The sequence below is a fragment of the Drosophila ficusphila genome, unplaced genomic scaffold (assembly GCF_018152265.1).
Source record: "Drosophila ficusphila isolate 14025-0441.05 unplaced genomic scaffold, ASM1815226v1 contig_414, whole genome shotgun sequence".
In the NCBI taxonomy this organism is placed as follows: Eukaryota; Metazoa; Arthropoda; class Insecta; order Diptera; family Drosophilidae; genus Drosophila; species Drosophila ficusphila.
In genome coordinates, this window is record NW_025064328.1 from 8,332,401 (window position 1) to 8,352,673 (window position 20,273).

Below are 20,273 nucleotides of genomic sequence, written 5' to 3' on the forward strand. Positions count from 1 at the left end.
TCCCTCATTATGCTCTCGTTGTTGTTGCTGTCTGACTTTGAAATCGCCACACATACGCCAGCACACCCACACACTCACACACGAACAGGGCTCTCACAATAACAAAACAGAAGCCGGAAACGAAAGCGAAAGTTGCCACACTGTCGGGTCAGCTGTTTGGCCCTGAAAGCTCGCTCTCAAGCCGAGCTTCGCCTCCCACTCACTGACCGTCTGGCAGCACTGGCTCTTCATTCATCGGAAAAGTGGGAGAAAGAAATGGAGAGCGAGCACGTGGTTGCAAAGCTCCCACTGCACAGTGGGCCAAGTCAATTGGTTTTTATCAGAATTTAAATATAAAGAAAAAATATGTTGCCTACTTTGAAGCGTAGATAGGACTAGGAACTAACAAAACTGATTTGTGAAACTATTTGATATACTATGAAATGAAGTACTTATCTCAATACAGGTCTTGAATTAAGAACTGAAGATTTTCTAGACAGTAAACAGAGTTTAAAATACTAAATTAAATAATAACAAGGCTAGAACAAATGGAATGCATATAAGATGTTGATTTCATAATGACGGAAGTTTATTTATTCACTCGTAAACAGAACTAACAATTTAAGAGCCCAATGCTATCTCCATGGCACCACCCGGTAATCCTGCAGGTGCTCGTCGTAGGTGTAACTGATGTCCATCTCGGAGTGGAGGACCACCTGGGCGTCCAGCAAGCGGCGCACAATCATCGCGGTTCGCGAGTCGAACGTGTTGCCATACAAAGTCAGTCGCTCCAGCTTGCACTGCTTTTTCATGGCCAGCAGGATGAGGTTCACCGCCTCCGGCTGCATTTCATTGTAGTTGAGATGGAGTTTTTGCAGTTTGCGGCACGAGGTTAGGAACTTGGCCACCCACTCGCCACCATGGGTGCCGATGGAGTTGCAGCTGATGTCCAGCAGCTCCAGACGACCGCCAATGGACATTCCGCGCAGCAGGAAAAAGGCTCCATCTGGACCGATCTTGTTGCAGGCGATCCGCAGACGTTTCAAATTCGAATTGGTCAGGGCCAGGTGGTCGGCAATGGGAATCATGTCCTGGGCGGTCAGCTCGCATTGCTCTAGCGCCAGGCCCCAGAGCGAGTTCTGCATCAGCAGCGATCCCAGCACCGAGGTGATCTTCTCCGTGTCCAAGGTCAGACCTCCTCCCAGCAAACGGGAGGCGCATAGGCGCCGCACTCCCGCCGACTTGTGGACCCCGTCGGCGATCAGGGCAAAGTTGTACTGGGTCACGCTGCAGCTGGACACGTTTAGCCGGCGGAGCGTCTTGCTGACCAGCAGGAACTCCCGCAAGATCCGCACATCCTCGTCGGTTAATGGTGTTCCTAAAAAAAAACGAGGAGGAGATAGTCCCTTTAAACATAATTGAACTCTATTTACTCTATATTTTATTTATTTATATTTAGAACGTTTTGTTTATATTTGATTTACTAACTATATAGACAAGCTTATAAATTTTATTTTATTTGATTTTCACTTCGAATTTTGAAACTACTCTATTTAAATTACTAGTATTCATTTGACTTCCAATTCTGCAATCAGCCAGTATGTAAACTTGGTTGAGTGCATTAAGATTTGCTTTTAATTTCTAGCCGTTTCTGTATGATTTTGCTGAATTATTTACCACAGCAAGGAACATTGTTGATTCAATGAAAAGGAATCTATCAACAAATCTATTTCACTCGATGCGTACTAGTTCTTTTAGTTTTTTCAATGGCAAATCATGTTATTACCCCATTTTAACACCTAAATTGAGTTGAAATTGATTAAATCCAAAAACATTCTTACCTTCAAGGCTCAGATGGCTGACATTCATTTTGGCCGCATTAAGACAAAGCATCACGAAGAACTCATTGGGGAAACGCATCAGTTTCAGCTCGACGTACCACACGGGAATTAGGGCGCGGACAAAGTCCTTCAGCAAGCCGGGATCCCAGTTGCTGACCACCACACCAGTAATGCTCACCGACAGCTGGGGGCGTCGCAGGAGGTAGTTGACGATGATCCGGAAGTCGCGGATGCAGTGGAACTTCCGACCCATCCGCTCCTCGAACTTCAGCCGGCTGAACTGGAACGCCCTGTAGGGTCGCTTGTCGTACTCCCGCTGCCAGCAGTAAAGGAGCAGGATCGTGAACAGGCGGCTCTTCTGCGGCGGAGGACTCGGACACGCCTTCGGATCGTATTCGCATGGGAAGACCTCGTCGTCCATCCTGAAATGGTAAGTGTAAGAATAATTGAATGTTAAGTAATTTATAATAATATTGTTAATTTTTGACAGGTTAGTCGATGCAAATTGCGAACGAATCAATTGCCTTTAGGAACTAATTACTGCATACTTTTTAGCAGAGAGCACAAAAGGAGCGTGTAAAAAACCGAGCTTCATTACTACATTAGGAATGAATGGTATTTCACTTGGTAATTTACTTTAAAGTAAATTTTCAAAGTTACAACAAAAGAGTAATTTTTTGATTTCATATATATTAATTGCCTATAGTCAAACTTATGTTTTGAACCGGAATATGAGGTATACGAGTATACCTAAAATCGGCATTGATGCTTTTGTTTGACTTTCTTGCTAAAATATAATATATTATTGTGAATTATATTTATATTACCTATATATTATATTGCTTTTGTGTAAAAAACTTAAAACTTTAAAAATAAAGGTTATCTTTTAGCAAAACACATAAAACACACATTTGACAGTTTTAAAACATTACTGTTAGGGTTGTGTAAAAATATGCTTTAAAAATTATTATTATGGTTGTGTAAAAATATATTAATACATATGTGGTCAAAGCCAACATAATTTTTATTCGATTTAAATTGAACTTAAACATATGTTTTTACTAGGTTTTGAAGTATATATATACGAATATTCTGGTAATTTATTTCGCTAACCTATATTCCCAGACAAAGACTTGGAGAACACTAAAGCCTGCTTCCAACGTCTGCCAATAACTAAATTAACAATGTCGTAATCAAAGACCGTGGTAAAAAGTTTTATTGGCACGGCACAATGGAGTCCCGAAACCAAAATAGTTCATAAAAAACGTTGTTGTAAATTCTGATAAGTTTTATAAATAGCCATTATAGACTTTTGGTCACGATTAAAAATAATCAAAAGTCTGTTTGCAGTTCTTGGGAACGTCTAAAGTGTGGCCACCTTAAATAGAGCGGAATGCTTCCTCATTTTCGTCATATTCCTGCGAGCAGCTTGGCAAGAAATCCACTTTTGGAGCAGCAGGCATCCACGGTCTCATTAGCATAGTTTGTGGGGAACTGACGGCACAAACTTGGCCGAGGCGAATTACCATAAACGCCATTTCATTCATTTATGTATCCTATTCCACAATGGGAACTCATTGTCGACCACGTGGTCTCCAAGAACTGGCATCCTGGCGTGCCGGCACGCGTCGTCCCTGTCCTATAAATAAGCTGCAACCCAAAACCGATATAGCTATATACTCGTAGACATATCTCTGTATATTGACATCGGACAGGAGCTGCACGTAGCCAGTGGGGAATGCAGGAGTATGAGTGGTATTTGCGTCATTTATGGTCAGGTTGCATCTTCATTTATTTGATTGCCTTGCCGAGTTTTAGCACTGAAGAACGCATCACTCAAGGACAGTGTTGCCGACTTAGCTATTTTGTAGTAAGAAATTCAGAAATCTTAGTGAACTGTTAAAATAGCCATAATCTAAAGGTAATTTAAAAATACAACACCTTATCTTTTCCCCTTTAAAAAATGGTGTTTGCCAAACAATGTATTCATTAATCATTATTAATTTATTGGTTTTAATTGTTGATAAATTAATCTAAGACTGACACAATATATAAAAGTTTTTATTAAAATACTATAAATTAAAACACTATTCTAATTTATTTTGGAATAAATTAACTTGTCATTTATTATAAGAGTATTACAAATACAAATTTTAAGAAAGAAGTAAAAAAAGTGGGTTAAAGTAAAAACAGTTTGTATCAGTATTAAAATTAATAAAAAAAATATTAATATGATTATTGAGATTAATGTATAGGGAAAGTTGGTAAGAGATGGTATGTCAAACTGCTTCAAAATGAGTTATTCTTAACATCACTGCCAAAAGCGAACCCAATGGCTTCGTCTGCGTCTGAATGGGCTGCTCATCTAAGGGCGACGACAGGTGCCCAATCAATAGACCAAATGACGACCGACAGCCAATGGCTGGGAGTTATTTTTCACTTTTACTACCTGGCCATGGCCCCAAGATTGCCGATTCCGCTTTTGGCCATGGAGCTGCTCGCATCTGCATTAATTTACGGCCTGCGATGGTCAGACGGCCAGCAAGCAGACAGAAGACAGAAGACAGTAGACAGAAGACAGCAGACAGCAGACAGAAGACACCAGACAGAAGACAGAAGACAGCAGACAGCCGGGAGCCCAAGAGTTGGGAGTCCAAGAGCAGGGAGTCCAAGACGGGCCCCTCGCTTAGTCATCAAGATGGCTGCCAATGCTGCTGACCAAAGGAAAGGCAATTAACAGCGGCGACAATTCGGCCTGCCATCGCCATCGGGGCCTCAAATTGAAATTCGAAGAGTGGCAGTAGTGGCAGCAGTGGAAAAGTGGAAGAAGAGCAGCTCCAAGCACTCAGATGCTTATCTCTGCTTAGAAAAAACGCGATAATTAAAAATATTGTAAAATGCCAGACGGCCAGACGCTCATAATTGCTGGCAGTGGCGAAGGCAAAGGCAGTGGCAAAAGTGGAGGGAAAACCAGAGGCAGAGGCAGAGGCAGAGGCAGAGGCAGAAGCAGAGGCCCAGGCAAAATCGCAGACGACGGAGAATCAGTCGAAGTCTCAGTTTACAGCTACCAGACAACGCGACGCGACGGAGGAGCACTGCAATGTGCATATCATTTAAATAACTTTCCGCTGCGTAGCACAAGTGTGAAACTGCAGCCACTATCCGCCGCCGGCTCACCTGCTCCGCCGTCGAGGAGCTCCAGAGCTCCAGAGAAACAGAGCCGACCATCTCCATCAGTCGGTCCAGCCGTCCGTCCATGCATCTGCCAGTCCAGCTCATGGTCCATATTTGGATGCAACAACGGCGACGCATCTGCATCACTTAAGGACAGCATTCGACAGCAGCAGCAGCAGCAGCAGCAGCAGCAGCAGCAGCAACAGAAGTAACAGAAGCAGCAGCAGCAGCAGCAGCGAGTGTCTGCTACGGCCTCCAGACAAACTGCAGACGCGAGACACATGCACTTGTCTCCGGCTGGCTGGGTCAGCCTCCAACTCCACCTCCCCCTCGTTCCTCTGCGACCCCGATCCCCGTTCCTCTTCCCCATCCCCCAAGCACCTCGCACCGTCCTCCGGGGAACGCATTCATTGTCAATTTTGACAATCAACAAGACGCGGCTACACACACGCCTGCCTAAATGCCCCTGCATCAACAGCATTGGTACACTAGGCAAAAAAAATTTGCTTCTTATTTATTTATTTATTTTTAAGGAGCTAGCAGATAATTTAAATTATGAGCTAGCAATGGTGTTGAGCAATGGCGACATGGGCCTTCAGCTCGAGGAGTACATAATATTATTTTAGGGTTTCTTATAGTTATTTAATTATATAGTTTAACTTAGATTTGCTTCTTGTTCCAAATAAATACATTATTTTAATACAAACGTATTAAATGTTGCTTACAAGTAGCAACACAGTCGAATAATTTAAATTGTAGCTACTTCCGTTTGAAGCAAAAAGAATCTTTGTTAATATAATAAAATCCATTTTAAACACTCTTAAAATGAAAACATTTCGTTGCATTAAAACTGATATTTATAGAGAACCCAAAAATATCGAAATAATACAAGCCTTAAGAAAATTAAAGTGAGTTTCAAAGACTCAAATATATTCAAATGTTATACATTTAACCTCGTTAAGCTTTAAATAACTGAAACGTTCTTGCATATATAATTCCGAACCATACGACCGTTTGTAGAACTTGCTTTTTTTGCGGTGTATCACTTCCAGTAGTCGTCTCTGCGACGGGCTGTCTGGCTTTCGGGGTCTCGGTCTCGGTCGGCATCTTCGTCTGCCGAGATCTGGATATGGCTGGAAGGGGCTGGGCCCAAACAAAATACAAAACACCAACAGAAGCCAAACGACGGCACGCGAAAGTCCTAAAAACCGAAAATGAAAATGCGCAAAAATTAATAACAATCAGGCCCGGAGGTAAAGACTTCATAGTGAGCACGAAATACACTTTATTTTTAATAAATACGAGAAAAGAGTTCGTTGACACTTCCAAAAACTATTGATCAAGATTTCAGCTTGTTTCTAAAAACTTATGAGACTAAGGTAAATAACATTCAAATTAAATAGATTATAAAGGCAGATTATTGTTATTAATTTTCCTATTCATTTGCACTATCAATATAGCCAAAATAAAATAATAATTACCATAAGAAGAAGTGATTGAAATACATGGCGTATGAGTGTTAGCCAAACCTTAAGAAAAGGGTATTTCCGAAACAGAAGCACAAGAAGCGGCTGGAAATAAACGGTAGCAGCGGCCTGCAGGGCAGAAAACAACACAATAACAAATTGGCTTCTGGTCTTTGCATTCCACATGCAATCTGAGACAGCAATCACGACAACTGCATTCGGCGGTTGCACCGGCAACCCGGCAATCTGTACCCTGCACTCAGCACTCAGCACTCGGCACTCGACAACCGGCACCAGTCGCCAGTCGCCAGTCTCGAGTCGCCATCACTGGCCGTGGCCAAAAGCCGCTGGCCGAGATCGACAGTCAGCCAGTCGGCCAGTCAGCCAGAGATGGTAACACCCTCGGTGCCTGCCCGTCCAACCATCCAGCTCCCGGCCAACTAACTGGCACCCTTGCCACAAGTCTGGGCCTGGAAACGCTTCTTCTTGATCGGCGACTGGACTGGACGGACTCACTCCGTGGTGACTTGACACGTCTGGTTCGCCGGCTGACGAACATCGGGCATTTTTAATAGACTTGCACCAGCCCACCGGACCTCACCGCAGGCTGTTCCCGCCCCGCGTCCACTGAGTGCTCTTCTCATTAGCATATGCTCAAACTGAAAAAAATTGTTTGATCAGCGAGAGGTATTAGGATTAAGTGTATTATAATGACATATGCACAATTTGAAATGGAATACTTTAATATAACAAGGATTTTGTTTTGACTCAACGAACAAAAACATTTTTATTGCCAAAAAGGATTTATTTGTAATATAAGATTTCGCTTTACCAAAAATTAATTTAAAATGTTAGTTTGTTCGCCAAAATATAATTTGTAATAAGAAGTAATACTATTTCGCTCAGTGCCTTCTTCGCTTTGGAGATTGCCTCCTCCTCTTGCATCGCTTAATGTTGGAGCAAGGGGTAATTATGTTAATTACGTGTTGATGGTTAAATAATTTCGTCTCGGTACCTGCATATTTAATATGCCTGGAAATTCACATAAAAGCCTAATCAATCATTGTACCATAATGTTAACATTTTCGATCTAAGTATACTGAAGGAAATTATCGATCCATTTAGTGTCTTCGTGTTTCGAAGGTCAAATCACGCACCACCCTGAAAGTATTTAGAGTCTGATTAGTTTAGCAAAGACTGCTCAATAAAGTTTATGTTGGAGTCTTACAACCGCCAAAGCAGATGTACGATAGGAAATTACCACTGAGAACTATACTCGTAAATTCTCAAAACGTCATATCAATTCGATAAGCCAATTGTTTTTATTCCAACAACAGAATCAAATTGGTATATGATTCTTTAGTTTGTGCTTTACTAGTCTGTTTTTAGATCATATTTAATCTATAGATTATAGTTTTTGAAGCTGAAACGATAAGTTTTTGGGACCTACAACGTGGCCATATCAGTTTATTGTGCCCAATTATTTTTCGGACTGGTTTAATCAAATAAATGTAGAACAGAGTTTGGCACTTGTAACCATCTAGAAAATCACTTCAAAGGCAATGGCCAATCACTAAAGGGGCCCAGATGTTTTTAGCCAGGTGGCACTACATCGGGCCATAAAGTGGTGATAGTGGTGCCGGTGGTGCTACTGGTCTTTAGAAGCTCTTACATACGTGCCCATGCCCAACTTTGCGGAATTGTTGCTCATTGGCGGCAATTGCCGGCTACCGTTTAAAATTAAGCCGCACAAATTGGCACGAGCGTGAGGCATATACGGATTTGTCAGAAAATTGCTTTCAAAAATAACCGCGCTGAAATGCCGCACAACAAATACTTCCCGCAAGATCAAAAGAAACCCAGAAGTATCTAGATATTGTATTTAGAACTTAGCCAATTTTAGGTCCACGCGACTGAGCAGCCTTGAAAAGTTAATGAAAAATCAAAAACTGAGACTTGACTTGACTCATTTGGCATTCCAATTGTCTAGATATATCTACATGTCTGGCTCGTTTTCTACTCTTGTTTTTGTTGTTGTTATTCTTGCTGACATCCCATTGTCCACAAAGTGGGACAAATTCTATGCGAGCGCTCAAATAAACAAACATTATTATATAAACTTCGGGACAAGAGGCGCTGATTGCGCTCTACATATATCTTGTTTTCATTTTTCCCCCTTATCCACGACTGGCATTATGATTATTTGATGCGATTGCAATTTTACATAACACTCGACGTCTGGACAGCTCCCCCCGCTCGCCGTCACTCTATTCAAAACTTAAACGGTGTGTAGACATATCATCGCATGAATGGACAGCGGGTCCTAGTCGAATCCAGACTTTATAAAGTGCTGCGAATTATACAATCGTTTTGAAATTCAATTTTGGTCCAGACGAAATGCTGGGAAAGATGCTTAGATGCTGAAAATAAATAAATAAATCAAGAACGTCCTTGGAGTCTGGCTGTTTGGATTTCCGTATGCGGATGGAATGAATAATACGGGATAACGCCAAAGCTGTTTGGTATTCGTCGAGCGTAAAATGCGGAGATAAAACAGGCAAAAGGATGGGCTTTCTGGGGTTAATTCCGTACCAGGCACCGCACGCACCTCTAATAGGATATATCCGCCCAATTCACCTTTCAATTGACGGACTACGCACTTTCGGGCCTATCTCGTTGTCATTTGATTAATTCACACGCACAAATCCCGGCGACAACTGAAAGTCAAGAGCGCAGGCATCTGGAATCTCGGGCCAAAAAAAAAAAAAAACAGAAAAACCCCAACTGATAGCAGGCAGAACTGCTCTATCAAAACAATCCTATTAAGTCACGCTAATTGTGCGGTCACATGGAGAAATTCACTTCAAATAAATCTAATCGCCCACGCACGTATTAATAGGAATTACGAGTACTACTGTTTGCGGACACTCGCAGGCTTCGATGGGTGCAAAGTCATTCAAAAGATTGACAGAAACTCGGGCTGTTTGCCCAACTCGAGGAGTGTTTGAAGTGCGGAGATGGATAGATAGATATATAGATAGATAAGCACGTTTCAACCGGATAGTTGTATCGGATGGCCGTTTGCTCGAAGGAGTCCCCAAACAAACATGGGTTTCGAACAGAGGAGTCGGTTTCGGGCCCAAAGCGACAGTAAGATAAGCTCTATCTCGGGCAAGCAGTCACACACACACAGCCGCAGACGTAGATGCACCCACACACGCGTCGCCCACACAGACACACAAACACACAGCCACAAGTGCATTCCGCACTTCACGCACAGCCACTATGCCTATGCCGACGTCAGCTGCGCCGGCAGATCCTCAGGCGGCGGTGATTGGTCGGCTGCGACGGAGCCGAGCGCCAGCCGAACCGCCATCCGATTGCCCGAACGCTACACTGCGAAATTGGGTCGAGCGTAAAGTGGTTATGCACCAAAATTAAGTTGGGAATAAAGTTACTCATTATTTAAAATACAAAACAAATACCAATAGTATACAGCACTTTTTCGCCTTTGCTGTATAATAAATATGTTTTATTAGTCAACGCAATTTAATTTAATAAATTTATTAAAGATAAACAATTAAATTAACTTAAGTTGATCAAATCTTTTATTTTTTGTTGTATATATTTTTTATTATAATAAGTCAAAGTCTTGTAATTATCAAAAATTATAAATTTATAAAATAAAATCTATTTGTTTTTTTATTTGTTTTATTTATTTGGAATTTTTTAAACCCCAAAAAATGATTTGTTCTAAAGTCGTGATAATTATACATAGTGTATTACATATTTCAAAATAGTGGCTAATAATATTTAATAAAAGTGTCAAAAATAAGTTCATTTTATATTAAAACTTAATAGATATAATCGAATTAAGAACAAGATACAAATAAAAAAAATAGTATGATGATTTTATGATGATATTAAAAAGGGAAAACAAGAACGCAAAGGCATTCGTGGGGGACTTCGATGTTTACATTTTCTTGCAGTGCCAGCAGCAACGCAGCGTTTACGACCATAACAAAGTAGATATGCCCGGCACAACCAAATTTTTTCTTATTTAAGACTAAAAAACCGACTGGCGCAAATCACTTCATACTTGGTTCTTAGAGCGAACACATCGAGAAGCTGAAAAACAGACTGAGGCCAGAAACAAAAGTCAAATCAGCTATAAAAATATATACAAATTCGCCTGCCGGTCTCCAGCTGAAGTGGGAAAAAAAAACATTTTAAGTGGCGGCAGAGATGCAGTGAACAATGTGCACAAAATAAACACAAACGCTTTCTCCAACGATCTACTGAGCGCGCTAAATAAGAAAAGACACATATTTCCCAGTGAAAACATTTAGTTTGGTTTTAGCCAAGAAAAACAGAACAGAATTATGGCAAGTGCTGTGCGTAGTGAGAAGTGCGGGAGGAGTCGCATCAGGGAGCTAATTCTGATCCTTTTATTGGTCATCATGGCCGATGAGTCGAGGGCCGCTCCTTTTGATCCTTCCTTCTTCATGGAGGGCGTGCAATCGGAGGTGGTGAACCCATTCAACCGCACCATCCTGAACCGCTTCAATCTGACCGAGGAGCAAATCATAAGCATCCAGAACCGGAGCAATCCGAATATGAGGAACACCACCGCCCAGTCTTCCAATCAACAATACCTTCAGCAAGTTGCTACTCACCGGTAAGTGTCAAGCATGTTCAAATTGTCACAACAATTTCTGTCAATCACTGTCGTTCACCAGAATACTAGAATAGATTTCTCGTTCCTGAAATATAATTAGAAACAAAAGAATTCTACGCGTGCAAATGACCGACTAAGAAAATGTTTAACCAGAAAGAATAAAAAGTTGCTTGATTGTTTATATACATTTTAAACTGTGCTCCCTGCAATAAAACGCTCAATCAGTTTCGAGAATACTTTGTATATAAACACAAATTACCGCTGCCAAATTTTTAAAATATTCGACTTTTGCTGAGTGAGAGATTTGTCCAAACACGGCCAATTCCACTCAAGGCTAAACACATTTGTGCAACTCGCAATTGTGGCCAAGCACCCCGAAAAAAAATCTATAGCGCCGTACTTATTTGGGTTTATTTTCAAAAGTACATTGTACATGCTTTGCTTTGGTTAATCTTCAACACGAGTTCCTCCCATGCAAACCGATTCGGCGAATTAATAAAAATAAGTTATGGAAATTAATATGTTCCCAAGAGATTTTCCACATGTGCACACGATTATTATTTATTTATTGATTGAATGCTTCGCTAAATGCATGACGTTCTTACAAAAAGTCATAAATGTAATGGCCTCGCTCAGCAGACCGAAACTTGTGGCCAATAAATTATTTTAGCGATACATGAAAAGCGTGCCTACAAATTGCGTCTTTTGTTTGTGATTATGGAGAAACTAGAATGATTAGAGGCACAGTTTAAAAATGTTGAGTACGGATATAACTATTTTTAATAAAGCATAGATAAGAAACGTTTATTAATAACTTTCTTTAACTTGCCTTTCAATAAGTAAATATTCCATTGTTTTTTTAAAGCCAATACAAATTATTTTTAATTTGTTGTGATCCCTTGCGCTAAATAATGTTCTAATTTTATAAAAAAAATTGATTCTACTTTTTACCAGATAATTACTTTCTCTAATACTTTAGCCTACCTTGGTAGCAGATGCTCTCTTATTATTATACCTACCAAATAACTTATAAATTTACTAGATCCCAGATCAAAAACCTTTAAATCAATCCTATGACTGCACGAAATGAATCGGCTCATAGGGATATGGGCCAGAAGTCAATCTGACTTACTTGATTGCATTGAGATTTATTCAAAAATGCAGTGATCCCAAATGAAGACTTAAAGAGCCTTTTAACCAACTTTCGACCGCACAACATCAGATGGATCAAAGAGACAAGGGCCCGGCAGCCCAGATCCGTCAATGGAGTCTGTTGTATCCATCAGATATACGTACTGTGCTGCAACTGTCGCGACGCGCTGCACAATGCGGCAGACACACTCGCACAGAACTGAACTGCAGGCTGCATCGAATTCCATTGGCGGCAGCGGCGGCGGCGACCTCTGTATCTTGGTAGCTTTGAAGCTTTGTATCTCAGTGTGTCCGTCGGTGTGCCCGCGGATGTCTGGCAAATGTCTGGGAACAGTCTGGGCCACGTCTAGCTATCCGGCTCCGACTCCGACTCCGGCTCTCCGGTAATGAACTTTTTGTAGGTCGTTGCTATGCGAGTCGGCGGGCACTCGTGGGGGCCAACAGCTGATATCTAAATTGTTTCATCTTATTTGATTGCTTTGGCAGAGTTCCGCACAGACTGTGCAAAAAAAAAAAAAAAAAAACAAGATGAAACAAAAAACAAAACACACAAAAAGGCGAAAAGGCAAAACTTATGACGTATGAGTAATATCGGGACGCCAGACATGTCTGCCCCCAGCAACTGGCGCAATGGTGCAATGCAAACAGTTGTAGGCGTGTGCATTTCCACCGACTGCAGTTTGCTGTTGCTTTTGCTGTTGCTGTTGCTGTCGGTGTTGCTGTCGGTGTTGCTGTTGCTGTTGGTTGCATGATAATGAAGTGCAACCGGCGAGACACTGTCTAGCCGTTGTTGCCACTGTTGCTGTTGTTGCCACTGTTGCTGTTGCTGTTGCTACTAGTGTTGCCGTTGCTGTCGGTGTTGCTGCTGCTGCTGCTGTGGCCAGAGGCAAAGGACGGGTCGGCGAAACCGCAGACGCAGACACTGAGGCGATGCATTCAGAGATGTCTGCCCCGAGCAAATGGAGGCCAATGCAAATTTCCGCCAGCCCCCAAGGCACCTGCCCCCAAAAAGGGTCGCATGTGCTCCTCTGCGCATGCGTGACTCACGCATGACGAGAAATACTATTTGCAGCGAACAGAATGTGTCCGGTAGCATCCACAACGCACCGAGAAAAAAACACTTGTACTAGGCTGGTTGCCTGTACCAAAATTCTTTCAAAATTAATATTAGGATTGCCTTTCTCCGTCAGTTAGAGGTCTTTATTTAACTAAAACAGCAAGTCTTTTCCTCTTTCAGTCTTTGGGAAAACTAAACACCATATCATTTAAAGCATACATGGTTTTTAATATTAGAAGAATAAATTCTAACTAACTGATTCTGATGTAGCATTACCAAAACATAGCCTAAAGCTCGAAAAAGGAGGGAATTCTAAAAGTTAATATTCAGATGCACGAACGCTAAACAAAAACAGTCTTAAGCCCTACAGCAATCAAAAAAAGGAACTTAAAGGCAACTTTTTAATTATAACGCATACATACGTAGGTATGGTATGTTTATAAAACAAAACCGGATGAAAATGAATTTAAATTACAACGGCAGCCCTTTAGGTTCGTCCAGCTCGAATGCGTAGCAGATCAGAGCCGATTGACCTCGATTCCGTGTGATTTTTTTCGGTGCAGCATCTAGGCCGGCAGACAGACCAGGCAGAGAACGAGCAGAGCGAGCAGAGCGAGCAAACAAGGCGCGGACGGAAAGACCGTCTGTCTGACAGACTGACAATCCAATCCGTCTAGACGGTGGCCAGACAGACGGCCCGACTCAACGAGTTTTCAAGTTCATGCCGCACAGCCAACAGCCAACAGCCATCAGCCATCAGCCAACTCCAGACGACTCCGCATTCTGGCATTCCTTGGCCGGCCCAGCTAGCCAGTTGGCCAGTTAGCCGTTTAGCTATTTAGCCATTCAGCCATTTAGCCATTCAGCCAGCTAGCCAGACAGATTCGATTCGATTCGATGCGATCACAACGTAAACATAAACATAAACAAGAGCCGATATTCAGCCACGGGCGATTCAGTTCGTCTCGATTCGCGACTCGAGTTGTCTCACTTTCGGAACAGAGACCAAACAGACCAAAATACCCAGAGTCTGGAGGACTTACTGACTAACAGACAGACAGCCGACGACCGTGTTTCATAATTATTTTTTGGCTAGACAAACTGCGCCGCGGGCCACACCAAAAGCCAAAACAATTAATCAGTTATTTTCTTGATCTTTTTGTGCATTTCGTGCGAGGGGAAATAAGACGAGACGTCAAGCATGTCTCAATTACCGATCCAGACGCATACAATTGTCCAATTTTGTAGCGAGTGAGTGTGTCCAGATTAGATCATAGCTAACTAACTATTGTTGTCTGTCCGGCTCCCGATGATAGTGCACTTGGAGAAATGTCATGCGAATCGATCGTTTCCATATTTAGTTATGGACGTTTTTTTAAGTAAATCTCTTAATTCATGTAAATAAAAATGTATTATACTTTAAACATGTACATTTCTTTAAACAGTTTTTATTGAGTTGCTTAATAACTGATTACCACTTATTAAACCCTTCAATCAAATCACTTCTCAAATTTAAATACTTAGGGCTATCTGAAGTGGTTCTATTAACATCTTCGATTATAATCAGTCCTATATTGTCAATTACTAATATCTGAAATATTTTGGTAATAAGCTAATAATCCGTATTAAAATACAATTCTGAATGCCAGTCATTTTTCTCTGTGTACTGACACACTTACACACAAAGATCTGTCTCGATCTGAATGGGTTTTTAAGTGACACGGGTCTGTCACTCGCTCCACTACTATGCGCACTTAGCTCATAATAAAGTTTTGGAAATGTCTCGAACGAAAATCATGTGAAGGCATTTAATCAGCGCAAGTCAGTTTGGCCAGTCTGTTTACTATAAGGAAGAAAAATAGTTTAGTGATTGCAACTATCTGCCGCTGGTAGTTAGCTGGCCACTAATCTGCGTGACCAACTCGTTTTTCAAGTTGTTTTTTAATAGCAAGAACCTAAGTTCACTTAACAAGCATAATTGCCCTCGAAAGCGAAAAACTAACTATTTCAAGAGCTCCTGCAATCTCAAATCTTTACTTGCTCCCTATCAATAGATTAAAGCCTAAAATAAATCATAATCGGTATCGGGGATTAGTTTTATGGCAAAGCAGTGCACTGAACTCTGACTATTACGCAATAAAAATAGTTATCTTCATTCTGAGTGCTTCCCAAATACTTTGCCCTCCGTTAGACGACTGTTTTACCAGTCCGGCGATAAGAACTAGTTTATTTGCTGCGACTGTTGTCCGCCTAAATTGAATCAAACTTATAAAATCTCGCCAAATGGATGCGAGCACGATTTCCACGCGGCCCATCTCCTGACTTTTCTATTGTGAGTGTCTGTAACCACGACCGCGCTCTAATGTCAATTAAGTGAGCCTTACATAAACACTTGAACTAAATTTGCTGGGTGGGACGACTTGGGCATACAAATAGTTGTGAGATGAGCCAAGAAATGATGGCAGTTTTCAGTTCCCAGCAACCAGGAGCTACCAGGGTATATTGGAATATTTTGTAGGTTAAAAAAATAAATGAATTGAATTATTGTATGTTAGTTACTTTACTTTACTTTAAAACAAAGTATTTAAAGTTAACTTTTAACATATTAAATTGATTATTTTTACAATAATTGAAATAATGTTGCTTTTATGGGGTATATTATAGTCTAATCAAATATTTTGATATATATTTTTTTCAGTCTCAACGACATTTTCAAGCATCTCCAAAAGGCCATTTCAAACGAGCCCAATGGCGGTGTTTCCAAGGAAAAGGCCGGATTTCCCATCTGCAATGCGGAGACTACAAGTCCGGAAGATTGGCAGCAGGGCGACAACGTGACTCTCCAGTTTGCCAGCAGCGTTTTCATGTCCAACAGCGACGACCGTTTGAGCAGCGCCCTGCTCCGCCTCTATAAGATCAATCCCGGCCAGAATCGCGAGCAAAATCCCGGCCAAATAACCGCTCAACCGGTGAGCACCGAGACCCCGGGCAACACGTCTCCAAACTGCGCAGAGCAGCCGCCAGTGGGTCCCCAGATTCGGGTCACCGTCTCCATCGTCCACCAGCAGAGGAAGAAACGTAAGTTAGGTAGGATGAAGTGGAAATATAAGCGTTTCTTTAAATTATTTAAATACACCTCAAGACAGTTTTATAAATACACAGATGAAAAGAAATTTAATATCCAAAAATAATTTGATGAACGCAGAATATAAAAAGAGGGACTGTTATTTAGTTTATTTTTATAATACATATTTTAACAATATTGCAGTTTACTTTAAAATTTTATTTTTTATAATAATTAAATTTATTACAATATAATGATATATTATTTTCGTAGTTTTATTTTGTTGTTATGTTTGAATTCGTACTAAATGTTTATTTCGTACTAAAATAACAACTTTACGCTCCATAAGCAATTATTTTTCAGTTACAAATATGAATACATATATTACATAAAATATTAAAAGTGACAGTCAGCTTTTTGTTGTTTTTCGCCCTAAATACAATTCTCCGATAATAAGAAATAGACAGTAAATGGGGAGACTAACCGTGCAAAACAATTTTCCGTTTACAGAGCGCAAGAAGCGCACCTGCAACACTGCCATGCTGAGCAGCTCCGCCACCGGCTGGGTGGAGATCGACGTGAAGTGCGCTTTGGCCTACTGGGAGCAGCAGCACCGCCAGCAGCTCCGCCAGCAGCAGCCACTGCAGCCGCAGCTGACCTCCAGCGTGGTGGGGATCCTGATGATCGAGGTGCACGACGACGAGGAGAACCCGCTGAAGCCTGGGCTCTTTTTCGGGCCGCCCACTTGCGATCAGGCAGGTAAGCGTGTTGTTTGCCATGGCTAACTAACTGCCCCGCGGAACGGAGCGGAGACGCCTCAGTCCTCCCACCAGTCACTCTCTATCTCCATCTCTCACTCCCCCCAAGTACATATACCATTCATCTCGGTAGCGACAGGCCCCTTTCCCACCATCGCGGGGACTCGAATGTATTTACATTGCCGAAAAGGTCATTACTCAGGCAATTTCGGGGGCCGGACAGCAGGCAGACCAGACACGACAGCGTAAATTGAGCCAACCGAAGAAAAAAAAGACGAAAAAAACTGAAATAATTAATTCCAGACCGAATTCGAATAGCGGTAGACGTAATTCGAAAAAAAGAATTCCTAGTCGTCTGATTGTAAAGCCAAGTCAGCAGATTCTAAGGCTCAATTTACAATTTGTACCCAGCACGTTTTCCCTCACAAAAATGCTTCCGTCCGTATTTTTTAAAAATTCATGAGGTTGGGATGGTTGCCCAAAGTGGAGCGGAAGTAACGAAAGTCTAGAGATTCGTTTGGAATTCATTCATTGAAAGTTACCGCCCTGGATTGGTAAGATACAAAACCGCAGACGCGAATTCAGCTCAAGGTGCTACTAACCGATGTTGCTCATACGCACCGTTGTGCGCATTGCTCGGCTTTGTTTGTTGTTCAGTTTAAGCGCTTTTTGCTGCGCGAAGTGTTTGTCGTTGTTCTTGTTGCTGTTGTTATTTTGCATGCCCTTCATTTGCGCCATTTCCAATTCGCACTGCATGACCTACGATATGTTTTATGCAGGTTTTAATGGTTTCTTTGGCTGCGTGTATTTTGCAGAGATTGCTGTCCCATGGAGCGTTTACCGAACAGAACCGTTTAAGTCTCATCTGGCGAGTTGGACATTGCCAAGGTAAGTGTCGACAGTCGTATTAAACTTTATATTTTTGTTTTTCTTTCGAACCTTTGAAATCGTTTCGAGCACTGCTTTAAAAACCTGATCAACTTTGGAAGTGAGCACTGCTTGTTGACTGCTTAAAAGCTTTAATACTTATCAAAGACATGAACTTCTTCGGGTTCATAAATTTTATACTACTTTATAATTTATTTTATAAGATACTTTGATTATATTTGTAAGCGATTATAAATATGTTGTTTACAAAAAAAGAATCTAAAATAATAATGAAACTAAATGTTTTAAGAAAATGTTTATGATGCTGTAAACATAAAAAACAAAAGAATCTTTTTTTTCTGTGTTTCAGGTGTATTTTCAAGTTAATTTATTTATATTTCTATTTTCCATTTCCGCAGAAAACCAAGGTTAGACATTCTCTTCAACGGCGCTAACTCCATGAAGGACATCTACAACACACCCAAGAGCAAAGCTTACATCGAATCCACCACATCCAACTCACCCACGATCGACAACCAGCTGGACGATAGCGGCGATTACGAGAGCCAGCAGCGGGAAAAGAGCCACCTGCACCACCTTCGCCACCACCACAGCCACCAATTGGACTCGGAGTCCGCCCAGGTCGAGGCAGAAATCGAGGCGGAGGAGCTGCTGTCCTCAGCCAGCAACAGCAACAGCGAACAGCAGGTGGAGCCCGTCTCGAACCACCATCGACATAGGACTGGACACCACCATCCGCACCAGCTGCACCAGCACCACCACCACCAGCGCCACCACCCCAAGCACCATAGGATTTCGACCCATAAGCAGGAGTAGGCGTCGCGACCACCACACCACCAAACCACCCAACCGCCCATCCAACCACCATCCTCTCTCACCACCACTCATGCTGGTCTTACGATTATTTCTTGTTTTGTATTTGTAACTTTAGGGCCAGTTGACTTAATTAGTTTTTAGTTGATCGGTGTCCTCTACCGCATACTTTATTTAAATTATACTTTAAATTTCGTTGTAAGCTGAGCCAGTTTTTGGTCAAATTTCGATTTTAATTTTAAAATCTCTCTTATATTAGAAGCCTGTGATTTAGATGTGGTCGAATTCGCACTCTTTTTGCTAACTAAATTTGTAAGAACCTCACGAAGGAAAGCCAACGCGGAAAACATTTAATACGAATTTAAGTAATATATTTTAGGTGGTAAACTAAATTAATCAATGCCTTATCGAGCATTACAATCCCAGACTTCTGCACAATCCACTCGAAAACCAGCAAGCCAAGGACGAACCAAATCAAGCATTTTCGATTTAATTGATAAGCGATTACTGTCCCGGAACACAGTTTTGTTATATAAGTAAGTCACTAGGTTAAAGTGTCTTTCTGCCTGCTAGAAAGAGAGCACCAAGTGCATCCCTTAATCTCGAAATTCCCCAGTTTGTGGCCCAATGTTCTGTTTTGTTTTTAAGATTTTATAACAACCACATTTTCATTAATTCAAACAGCTATCGATGCTTAACCCCTCACCTCCATCCTAACTAAGTGAATTTGTAAGTCGATTGCAAGTATGAATAACATATGGAAAATGATTATATTAATAAACATAAATCGCAAGCGTGTCAAGTTGCGAATCAAGTAAGAAGCCAGTTGACTACCGATTTCTTGGGTTATCCGTATTTTGATCAGATTGTCACACGAGGGGCTCGGCGATAAGATATGTTTATTTTTCCTAATAAAAACCACCGGGTTTACGATTAGAAATCGCTTCAACTTTGCACTTGGCACTTATTTACGATAACCACCGATTGGCCAATCAATTGTGCCTTTTATTTAATCGCGTTTGACTTGACCACCAGTAACGATGCCCCAGACCTCTATCAATGGGCGGGAGTGCGGCTCATACTAGGTTGAAACCCCCTCTATCGCAATCAGATTCCTCAAACGTCATCGCTATCACCGGCAATCTACGGGGAAGTTTATGGCCCCCTGGAAGTTATCTCGCAATATCAGCACAGAACGCTCACCGGGCACCTCTCGATTTTAACAACCAGCTGATAAAACAGTAAACATGTCATCCCAATTGGCTATTTGCTACAGCACTGCTTTGCAGGTGTATTCCGTTTAACTGAGGTGAGGTGGAAACAAAATTGTAAGATGCATGGTAAGAAAATAACTGAAATAATTATATTTCCCCTAAATGAGGTGAGGTGGAAACAAATTTTTA

General features: G+C 41.5%; 2 protein-coding genes across 4 annotated transcripts; one reads left to right on the forward strand and one right to left on the reverse strand.

The window, feature by feature from the left end:
• Positions 1-546: 546 nt before the first annotated feature.
• On the reverse strand, positions 547-2,323 carry LOC108090279 (leucine-rich repeat-containing protein 34). The gene is made up of 2 exons (XM_017188890.1): positions 1,821-2,323; positions 547-1,357 (listed from the first exon to the last, which is right to left on the reverse strand). Exons 1-2 carry the CDS (start codon positions 2,239-2,241, stop codon positions 615-617), a joined length of 1,164 nt encoding a protein of 387 aa, XP_017044379.1. The 5' UTR covers positions 2,242-2,323; the 3' UTR covers positions 547-614.
• Positions 2,324-10,564: 8,241 nt separating this feature from the next.
• LOC108090578 (protein anachronism) lies at positions 10,565-19,691 on the forward strand. Of its 3 annotated transcripts, none has more exons than XM_017189325.1 (5): positions 10,565-11,138; positions 16,046-16,434; positions 16,922-17,170; positions 17,985-18,057; positions 18,456-19,691. In XM_017189325.1, the coding sequence occupies exons 1-5, from the start codon at positions 10,843-10,845 to the stop codon at positions 18,871-18,873; spliced, it is 1,425 nt and encodes a 474-aa protein (XP_017044814.1). In that variant the 5' UTR covers positions 10,565-10,842; the 3' UTR covers positions 18,874-19,691. The 3 variants fall into 3 exon arrangements, with proteins under 3 accessions (XP_017044814.1, XP_017044815.1, XP_017044816.1); XM_017189326.1 differs by having other exon boundaries at positions 16,046-16,425; XM_017189327.2 differs by having other exon boundaries at positions 16,922-17,166; positions 18,456-18,587.
• Positions 19,692-20,273: the final 582 nt, after the last annotated feature.

Coding starts and splice junctions, on each gene's coding strand:
- LOC108090279 (XM_017188890.1), bottom strand. CDS start 2,241: ATGGACGACGAGGTCTTCCCATGCGAATACGATCCGAAGGCGTGTCCG. Junction 1,358..1,820: donor CAGCCATCTGAGCCTTGAAG/GTAAGAATGTTT, acceptor GTTTTTTTTTAG/GAACACCATTAACCGACGAG.
- LOC108090578 (XM_017189325.1), top strand. CDS start 10,843: ATGGCAAGTGCTGTGCGTAGTGAGAAGTGCGGGAGGAGTCGCATCAGG. Junction 16,435..16,921: donor GAGGAAGAAACGTAAGTTAG/GTAGGATGAAGT, acceptor TTCCGTTTACAG/AGCGCAAGAAGCGCACCTGC. Junction 18,058..18,455: donor GCGAGTTGGACATTGCCAAG/GTAAGTGTCGAC, acceptor CCATTTCCGCAG/AAAACCAAGGTTAGACATTC.